The following is a 10,346-nucleotide window of genomic DNA, read 5'->3' on the forward strand; positions in this document are numbered from 1 at the left end:
GTAAACATTACAGTTCATAAAAACAGAAACATAAAAGATTGAAACTGAACAGAAAGATCTAAGTTCTCAAACAGAATACATTAATAAAACTGAAATATCAACTTATCAGAAAATAATAGTTCTAGTAAAAAAAAAATAGACTCCGTAACAAATTTAAAAAAACATCTTTCTTTTACAATTCAAATTTTGAAAATGGCAAATTCAGTTATTAATGTGGTTCATTCTCTAACTTCCAATCCCTTTAAAAGATATAAATATATGTCATTAATTTTGTTAATAACAATTTTATACAGTAAAGTCTCCATTATAAGAAATAAATATTTTAATTTCTTGTAAATTAAATAAACATTTAAAATTATTACGTTTTGGGTTTAAGTAAAGAAATATATAGATCCTTTTTGTCATAATTTATAAACCTCAAAAATAATAGATTAAATTGAATGTTAAAAATAAAGGAAAGATGATTAAATAGTGTACCATAAATATGCCCAAATCAAAATATAAATATTAAAGATAGATATTTCTGTAGGATTGATTACTTCACAGTTTTAACTCATATACAGCGAAGAGAGCAGAGAAGTTTGCAAAGCAGAAGATTTGAGAGGCGGCAAAAATGAATGTTTATAGAATTAGCAGTTAAAGCGGTGTGTCAAGACAGAGCAGTAATATAGAGGAGATCTAATAGTGGTGGGGAATATGCCAGTAGTTGTATAGAGAAGAGTAACAGGTCTGTAGACTAATATCAACCGCGATCACAGATAAAAATTATTGTACACAGTCTAGAGAGGGGAGAGCGGTTTGTGTCCGTATGGATGTAGAGTGGTAGCGTAGTTTTTTAGATGTTCACCCGGGTGAGGGGCGGGTAAGTGGTAAAAAGAGGTTTGTGTGGAGGGAGTGAAAACTATTGGCCAGGCTATATCACGTCATGAGCTCTGATTGGCGCGTGGTGGGGGTCACGTGACGTAGCGCGTAGCACGGTAGCCGTTCCGACAGGGTGGGTTGCTTACACTTGCCCTCTAGGCTCAGATACCTCTTGCCAGTCGTGCAGTGAACTACTGCTGTTCTTACACTCGATAGGCTACCAATTTCTTACACATTTCAATTTGTAATTTGTTTTTTTTTTATTTTTGGTTTTTACTTTCCATTTTACAGTGCTCTCAGAAAAAGAGAAAATACTTTTTAAGTGTTTTGTGTTAAAAAAAAAAGACAAAAAGTGAACTAATGGCTATTCCTTTTCACCTTCCTACGGACGAAGAAACGGAGGATATCTACAGAAGAATAGATCAAATCATTTTCGATTTGTACGAAATCTTAAGACAACTACTTCGCAGACAAACTGCACAAGTGAATGATTTAAGAGTTCGTGCATTAACAGGTAAATAAATAAGATTTCTATAGTTAAATTTTTTTATTATGAATAAGAATGCCTTATTTTAAAAATTTCGCGTTTTTTACTCACAAATATGTTTACTAACAGAATGTGGTAAAAACATGATATGGGAGATATCAGTGGTTGTTATTAAGGTAAAGAGGGTCACTCGCCTCTACATTGTCAAGGTCTCAAGTTACGGCGGGTTATTGCTCCTTCTGCAACTATTCTCTTACTTAACTTACCGCTTTTCTAATTTTTCTTACTTAAAATCACACCAATGTTGATTCTATTTCTGTGTTACTGTAAGTATCCCGTCTTCAAAAAAATTTTTTTTACCCCGTAGTTTGTGTTTTATTATTTATTCGAGGAGTTCTTTGAATTAGTTTTTTTTTTCCTTAATTAGATTTTTAAAAAAATTATTTTTTTTAAATAATTACATGAAAAAATTAATAAATTTCTGTGTTACGTATACTTTTTCTAAATTCTCAGTAATATTTATTAGAAGAAAAAATTATTCATATTGCGTTCAATATTTCTAAAATTTATAATCAATAACATGGTATTCTAATCTCAAAAAGAAATATATACTCCTATATGCGTAGTCCATCCAAGTGATAATCAAAATTACAAGAATAATAAAATCTTATTTACTTAAAGTACTAACTGTTACTCGTTAACGCGCCCTGCTTTAAAAAAGTAAGAGAAAAAAATAATACAAGTGTACGTCCAATTTTTGAAAGAGTGATTAGTCTTAGGGCAATCATAAGAAATTTTACGTTTAAATGAGTTTCTGTGTCAGTAGTATGTCTAGCTTTGTCTGAGCTCTAGCGGTATTATTTCCTAACTAATGTTCTTCATTCTACATTATTAAAGTTTTTTTTTATCCTTAGTATTCTTTGAACTTTTAGTTTTTCTGCTTTTCTCTCCTGACAAAAAGTGGAAAAGTGAAATTAGGTACTAAAAAAAATTATAAAAAATAAAAGAAAAGTAAATAAATTTCTAATATCATCAAAAATAATTGCCTGCTACAGCTATCCTTCATTTACTGCAACTTCTCTATCGAAGATTGGCAGCTGGCCGGGTTACATCATTCTAAAGTCTACCTGCATTTCCGTATCCAGTCAAGGCCTTTATTACATCTATGCATCAAAAAATGCATCTGGATAAAATTTTAAATTATATACAACAAAAGTTATGATGCACTTAATGGATTTTGCCCAACAATTGGCACAAATTTTTTTACCAGAAACTTTATCTTCATGAACAGTTTTTGAAGAGAAAGGTGTGTAACGTAGGATTAAATTATCATTTTAAGTTTAAATCTCCACGTACTGTACGTATTACGGAATGTTTTATTTATTTTTTTAATATTTAAATTTGCGTTTAGAATCGACTTTTAAATATAATAATAATAATAATAATAATAAAAAAAAAATGTAGTTTTAAAAGGGCAAATTGAAATCAATGTGGGCAGGTGCATTGAAGTATTCTTTAAAAAAATAACATGGAAGGGCTCTTCTTTATAGTACACAATAAGTTAGTGGCAGCCTACAGGTGCCGGGACTACTCATATAGTAAACAAACCCAGGTAGTTCAAGTTTTTTGCCTCAACTAAAATGAGGAAGAAACCCTTGCTCTAATCCCAGTTCTTCCAGTCCCATTTTCACTACCTGGCACTTGGACAAAAATTAAAAAAAAAAAATACTAAGGGAACTTTTTGCTTTAAGTTTGGTGTACTTTTTTTCTTTTTTTTTAACTTTAGGTATATATATATATATATTTTTTTTTGTTTCTTTGCAGATGAAGTTGCAAACCCAATGGAAACATCCGCTGAAAATGTTGCTACAGCTACTGGTCCACTTCCTGATTTAGTTTTAGCACCAACCAGAAAACCACCAGTACCACCACCAAGACGCCGTAGACGACGACATAATTCAGATAAAACTGTAGTCACAGAAAATAATACCGCGATTCCATCAACATCTTTGCATGGCAGGCAATCAAATAATCATAATTCCAGACCACCTCGTAGTTGGCTTAATGTTGGCTTTGAACTTCGACAAATTGCTGAAGAGTTTACTGTTAAATCAACGGTAAATTTTATTTTTTTAATTTTTAAATTTATAATTTAAATCTTGTAACTGAAGAAAAAATGTGTTATTTTATGTACGTATATTTTTTTTTTTTTAGTCAGGCGATGGTGTTGAGAAAAGAAGGCGTACCGAGTTAAAAGCCTCTAGTCTGTTCTCTTTGTTGGTTCCGGCGCCTATTGCTGGTTCAATTTGGACAACAGTGATCATCCTGGTTGGTTGGAGGATGCTAGCAGCCAGGCAAAGGTGAACTCATTGCTAATCTTGTAAACATTAATTTTTAGAACAAATAATAACCTGACGTACTTCAGTTTTTGTGGGCGAGGCCATTTAATAAAAGGAAAAAAGTAGGCTTTTAACTAATTCGCCGATTATTCCTCTTTTTAATTTTTAATATATTATGATATTGTAGTCAATAAATTAGAATTTTATCCAGTACTGATTTAAAAAAAAAAAAAAAAAAATTCTGCGTAAGTTTAATATTTATGTGTATATATATATGTATGTGTGAATACATATATATATAGTAACGTTCCAAAGATGGCTAAATCATTATTTTCCGTTGATCTCAAAATAACGATTGTGTATAGTCAAATAAAACTTATTTGTCGGGCCTAAATTACAGGCTAAACTGTACAGATACTTTATTGTTCCATTTGTATAGTAGAAAATTTTGATTTTTCATTTTTTCCTTAATTTTTTTTTGACCTCTTTTTTTTTTTTTTTTTTTAATAATTTTTAATGTTTTTTGAAGAATTTCCTCTTTAAGTAAAATACGAGGGGAAACTCTTGACGGTTTTCAAATGATCTCTGAAAGGTAGAGTGTAGTAATGTCTCAAAGTAGTAACATACCAATTCTACCCTGTTGTACATAGCAAGATAGATATTCTTTTGTCTCTTATACTTAAAAAATTTATAGAACTCCCTGTTTGTTTGGCAATATTCACTGTGTATTGAAATTTTATTAATTTCTTGAAAGTTTTCGTTATTCCATTCCAAGAAAAACAGGAACATGATGCAGTTTCCGTACAGATAGTCATTTGTTAAAAAAGGCAATGGTTCGCTAAGGAATGTATGTATATAGGAATGCGTTTTTCCCTTGTAATTTCATATATTTTAGTCAATTTTTTTTTTCTTTCTTTTTTTAAAATTTATTTTGAGGCTGACACAGGCCAAAGTTGTCGTCATTTGCTTGTATATATAATAAGCTTTACTTGTATGGCCATTATCAACTGATTCAGCTTATGAAATAATTTGTGGCTCGTATCCTATTAAAAATGGAAAATATTACTGGCTAATTCTAATAATTAAATGTATTGTATTTCTTAAATGTGAAGAGGTTTTTAGTTAAGTATTGCATTTTCAATTACTTTTATGACTTTACTAAATAGTAAGAATTGGCAATTTCCACCATTTTTTTTTTACCAATGATTCATTCCGTTTAAAGTAAGCTATGTTGGTTTGCGGTGTTCATCCAACAACCTATCAACTGTTTGGGTTTTCCCTAAAAATCTCATGGTTGATATCCCCATATTTTTATCTAAGAAGAAAACACTTACAGCTTCATAGAAAAGAGAATTTTACTTAACTGAAACCTTTCCACATTATAAAAGATAGGGCGAAAAATAATTTGCAATTTTTATTTATTTTTTAAATTTTAATTGCATTTTATTTTTCTTAATTTTTACTGAAAATATATAATTTTCAACCCATTTTGTAAAAAATAAAAAATTAAAAAAAAAAAAAAACATGGTGCGAACCACGCCATCAAAGCATACTGTGATTTTGCCTGTACGTCAGGTGAATTACTGTCCAGTGATCTCAAAGGGTATCATTTTTAAATGACCCTACTTATATATATATATATATATTTTCTTTTACTTTTTAAATTTTATATATATGTATTGAATAAATGTAAGATATCTATAAATATTTTGATGCCCTAGTCAGTAATTTTTTTGTAGACTAGATTATTAATTTCTACATTATTTTTTGTTCAAATAAAGTTATTTAAAAAAATATAAAAATAATGAGTTAAGTATAGGCATCATGACCAATATGTGTTGTTGATACATTTTATAGAAAAAAATAAATAAAATGAGAAAAAAAAAAAACAAAAACTCAAAAATGGCCTAAAGAAATGAACCATTTTTTTTATTGTGATGAAACATTCGGCTCAGGTTGACATTTTTTTTATATTCATACAAATATATGAATTATATATAACAAGATAATTTCGTGGTAAAGCAAAAAACAAAACAAAAAATGTAATACTATTGGGTGACTTTTTATGGTGTCATATATTTTAATATAATATAATAAATTGTATTATAAAGTTAAAAAAAACAAAATGAATTCTTTGAATAAGTTTTCAGTATAAATGAATGAATTTAAGAAGAAAAAAAATAAAATTATAAATCATAATTATTATTACTGTAATTGTATAATTTGTTTCTAATTTAGATAATTGTTTAGCCAAGCTCATTTTGTTTTTTTATTTGTATTTTTTCTATTTAGAAAATTTACAAAATAAAAGTAAATAATATATCCGTTTTATCATAGATTTTTGTAAACCTTTTAAGATTTTTTTTTGTTATTTGTTGTGACATCTTTCTTTTTAGTTTGTTTTTATAATATAGGCACTATTCTACAGAGAGCCTATAAACCACCTCTCTACCCAGTTGTCTTTCACCTGTAATCTAGTAGAGTCCTCTTTATTATTGTCTTTTTATTGTAAACTGATATTGTTTCATAAATATAATTTTCAAATAAATATTGTAAACATATTATTAAAAATAATAAATGCCGAAATGTTTTTTTTTTTTTTTTCTTTTCTTATCAATATAATTTCATTTGTTTACTGCTCTTTCCTTTTTTTTTAATTTTATTTTATCAATCGGATGCTGATATCAAACAAGATGTGTGGATTGGTTGCGTTATAGAGCTTATAAAAGTGATCAGCTTTTTTTTCAGAAGAGATATTGATTTCATACTACATCTAGAAAAAATTCAATTTTTGTTTGCGAGTACATTTATCAGGTGAAAGGCAATGTACAATATTCACACGTATTAATAATTATTATATTCGTGGGAGAATTTTCCTTTTAATTAATATTCATATTTAATAAAGAAAAAAATATAATAAAGAGGAACTGTTGCATTGTTTTAGTCTGCATAACCATTCCAAGAGGATTTTTTTATTTTTTTATGCGTAAAGAAGTTCTGCATGTTTATTAGAAATTTCATTTTGGGAAAAGTTTTTATTTTCATTAATGTATTTGTACAATTTATATATATATAAAAAAAAGTATACATTATTTATTGCAAAAGTATTTTTCACCTTGAGTTTTCCCACAATTTATTACTTTTGAGAAGCGTTTTTCACTTATCTTCTCTCTTGCAAGGCGCTGGCTCTTCAGCTTTACTCGATTTCTGGTTAAAGTAAGTCTTTTAAGGTAAGTCACTCATGCGACACTCATTAAGGAAGATCAAGACCTTAAAAAAAAAAAATAAAGTCTTGGCGTGAAGCAAGGGATCGAAGATATTGCAAACGAAACTTATTTTATTTTTTGAATTTCAATTGAATACTAAAGAAAAATATTGGTACTGGTGATATGGGTATTCAAAATCCGCAGTGGAGGAAACAGAGCCCCACAAGAAATATATCACCTGGTTGGCGTAAATTGAAAAAACAGGCAACCGAATCTCCACAGGACTTAGCTCAGGAATGATTTTAATTTTAATCCATGTGTTGCTAACACTTTGAGGTCGTTATTTCATAACCTATTGGGAAGAATTGATCTACTGATTGAATCTTTATATGAGATTTTAGCTCAAAAAGCTATTGATGCAATTTTATTTCAGTAGAAATCACGGTTAAAAGATAAGGATTGAATAATTTATAGATTAGAGGAAAAACGATGTTGAATAGTAACTTACGGACCACTTATTAATTTTGCAAAACTTTTTTTTTTTTAATCATTTATTTAGTTACAATCAACGCATTTTGCGTTATAAGCAACAATGATAACAATAAATAACAGAATAAAAGAGTGGAGAAGTTACCCAGCGGTAACACTCCAAAATCATTTTACTTTCTACTGACTCTCTTCATCAGAGAGGAGATCGCGAGGCCACTGTCTTTTAAGACGTCTGGAAATGTTCTTGAAGATAGATGTTGTACCAGTGGATTGTGATGTGTTTGAATGTTAAGATGGAAATTTCTGTAACGTGTTTTTGCAACTTGTGTGACGAAAGGAATGTTCAAGTCTGTGTGAATAGTTTGATTGGTGACGTAGAAAGGAACGTTTACTATAGGGCGAAGAATTTTAGATTGCAAGATCTGGATGCTTTGCAGATTTCAGCGTTTGCTTGAACCCCACAGTTCGTTGCCACAAGCCCAGACGGGCTTTAATATACTTACATAAATAAGTCTTTTGTTGTCCAGAGTGAGTTTTGATCTGTTGTCGAGTAGTCTTTTCAGTTGTCGGAAGCGTCTGTTAAGTTCTGTTCTCTTAAGTCGAGTATGAGGGTTCCATGTGAGTCTTCTGTCAAGGTAAAGCCCAAGGTAGCGGACTACGTTGACAGCAGGTAAAGGAATAAGATTGTAAAAGACAGGAGGAAGAGTGATGCGTCGAAGAGTGAAGGTAATATTTTGAGATTTAGTTTCGTTCAGTTTGATATCCTATTTTTTGAACCAATTTTCTAAGAAGGTGAGGTGAGTCTGAAGGTTTCTATGAGCTATTATTGGGTCTTTGTCAGTAGATAAGATGGCAGTATCGTCAGCATAGGTGAGAAGAGTAGTTTGAGGATGAGTAGGTATGTCTGAGGAGTAGATTGTGTACAGAATAGGGCCTAGTATGCTGCCTTGCGGAACTCCAGCGTCAGCATGGCTGAATGGAGAAACAATAGTTCCTACCTTCACTCTAAAATGTCTGTCAGTCAAGTAAGATTTCAAAATGAGGAAATAGGTGGCTGGAAGGATGGTCTTGAGCTTCCAGAGAAGTCCAGTGTGCCACACCCGATCGAAAGCCTGCTTCACATCAAGGAACACCCCAGAACAACACTCCTTCTTCTCAAGGGAGGTGGAGATTACATCTACAACTCGATGGCACTGCTATATGGTGGAGTGCTGTCGCCTAAATCCAAATTGGTGATCCGGGAGAATGTCATTAGATTCAATTATTGGAAGAATACGTTTTAGCAGGAGTTTTTCAAGAATTTTTCCTAGTCCTGACAGTAAGCTAATGGGACGATGTGACGTCGGGAGTTGTGGAGGTTTATTTGGCTTAGGTATCGGAAGTATAATGGAAAATTTCCATAGTAGCGGAAAGTAGGTGGTGCGGAGAGTGGCGTTGTAGATTGAGGTGAGTAAAACTAGAGCTTTTTTAGGAAGTTTTCGAAGGATGGTTGGAGTAACGAGATCAAAACCGGGTGCTTTTTTTAAAGGAAGGTATGTAATAATATGTTTAACCTCTGAAGGGGTGAATGGCTTTGGAGGAAGCGAGAGAGGAAGAGGAGTATCAAGATCTTTTAAGAGCGATTCTTGGAACTGAGGATTGACTAATTCAGAGTGAGGAGTAAAGACAGAAGTTAGATAAGATGCAAATAGGGAAGCTTTATCTTCGTCAGAGGAGGCCCACGAGCCGTCATCACGACGAAGTGGGCAAAACGTAATAAATAATTTTGGAATCCGTTTTACTTTTACCATAACTAATATTGTTTTATAGGCACTAGGTTAATGAACGAGTAACAATAATAATGTATTATTTATTTAAAAAAAAAGTAAATACATTTTCAAACAAAAGTAAAAAACATTCTACGGCCTGAAAATTCCGTCTGCCGGAGGGTTAACGCAAAATAAATAAAACAAAATAAACACACAGAACAAAAATTACATTAGATATAAAAATTGACAGCTTAAAAAACACGAAAAAGGGAAGTAGAAACAGAATAATATTGTAGATACCAGCTTATCTAGTGAAAATTATACATACTCTGAAAAAAGAATAGAACAATAATCTGAAAAATATACAAGAAAATTATGCATGCTCTGAAAAAGAAAGAAAAGAAAAATACTAATAAATAATAAATAGAATAGAAAATAGGAAAACTGAAATGTACCTTACGAGATGGTAAAAATTGAAAATTTAAAGAATTTAATATAACTATTTAATATTTTTAAAAGGAATACATGCAAACCTTGAAAGCAATAAGACTGTGAACGAGTAAATCTAATAAGAATTAATGAGAGAAGAGATTAGCTAAGTGGTCAGCGAAATGGTTTCCCACGTGGAGATGCCGGGTTCGAATCCTAGGAGCATTTTACAGCTTAATATTACAGTTTTCGGTAACAAGAAAACACTGTCCACAAAACCTAGAGCAGTAAAAAAAGCTCAGGGCGCCAAAAAAAAAAAAAAACATAGCTGTTGATGCGCCTTAAAATAAAAAATACAAATCATGAGTTTGCCAATGAATTTTAGTCCAGACGGATCAAATAAAAATCGAAAATCGGTACTTTACAATTGAAATATAACAGCAGCGATTCTCTTCTCTCTGTTTTCGACTTTCACAAGATAAACCTCTTTTCTCATGCAGATCGATTTTTTTATCAGATGTTGGGTCTTTAATCCTCTCAAATCTGTCCTCATAGTTTGTATCATTTTTTTTTAAACTCTTTCAGAGCTGTTTAGAGTGAAGATGGATTAAACTTTCTGTTAAAGTTCCATTTCTGTAATGTATGGGTCTACTAATAGTGTAATTTTAGGAAGAATTCATATTTCATAGTTTAGAAGCACTTTAAGCCATGTTGCTGAAGGTCAATTGAGACCTGATTTCAAAATTATTAATTTCTGATTCCTAAACATCGCGTAAATGTTCAAAAA

At 30.8% G+C, this 10,346-nt stretch overlaps 1 protein-coding gene across 1 annotated transcript; it reads left to right on the forward strand.

Moving 5' to 3' along the window:
• The first annotated feature begins 783 nt into the window (after positions 1-783).
• LOC141460209 (uncharacterized) lies at positions 784-5,192 on the forward strand. Its single transcript, XM_074139972.1, has 3 exons — positions 784-1,375; positions 3,173-3,465; positions 3,563-5,192. The coding sequence occupies exons 1-3, from the start codon at positions 1,222-1,224 to the stop codon at positions 3,710-3,712; spliced, it is 597 nt and encodes a 198-aa protein (XP_073996073.1). The 5' UTR covers positions 784-1,221; the 3' UTR covers positions 3,713-5,192.
• The last annotated feature ends 5,154 nt before the right edge of the window (positions 5,193-10,346 follow it).

The sequence above is a fragment of the Rhodnius prolixus genome, unplaced genomic scaffold, assembly GCF_049639745.1.
Source record: "Rhodnius prolixus isolate KJV_2025 unplaced genomic scaffold, Rpr scaffold_1, whole genome shotgun sequence".
In the NCBI taxonomy this organism is placed as follows: Eukaryota; Metazoa; Arthropoda; class Insecta; order Hemiptera; family Reduviidae; genus Rhodnius; species Rhodnius prolixus.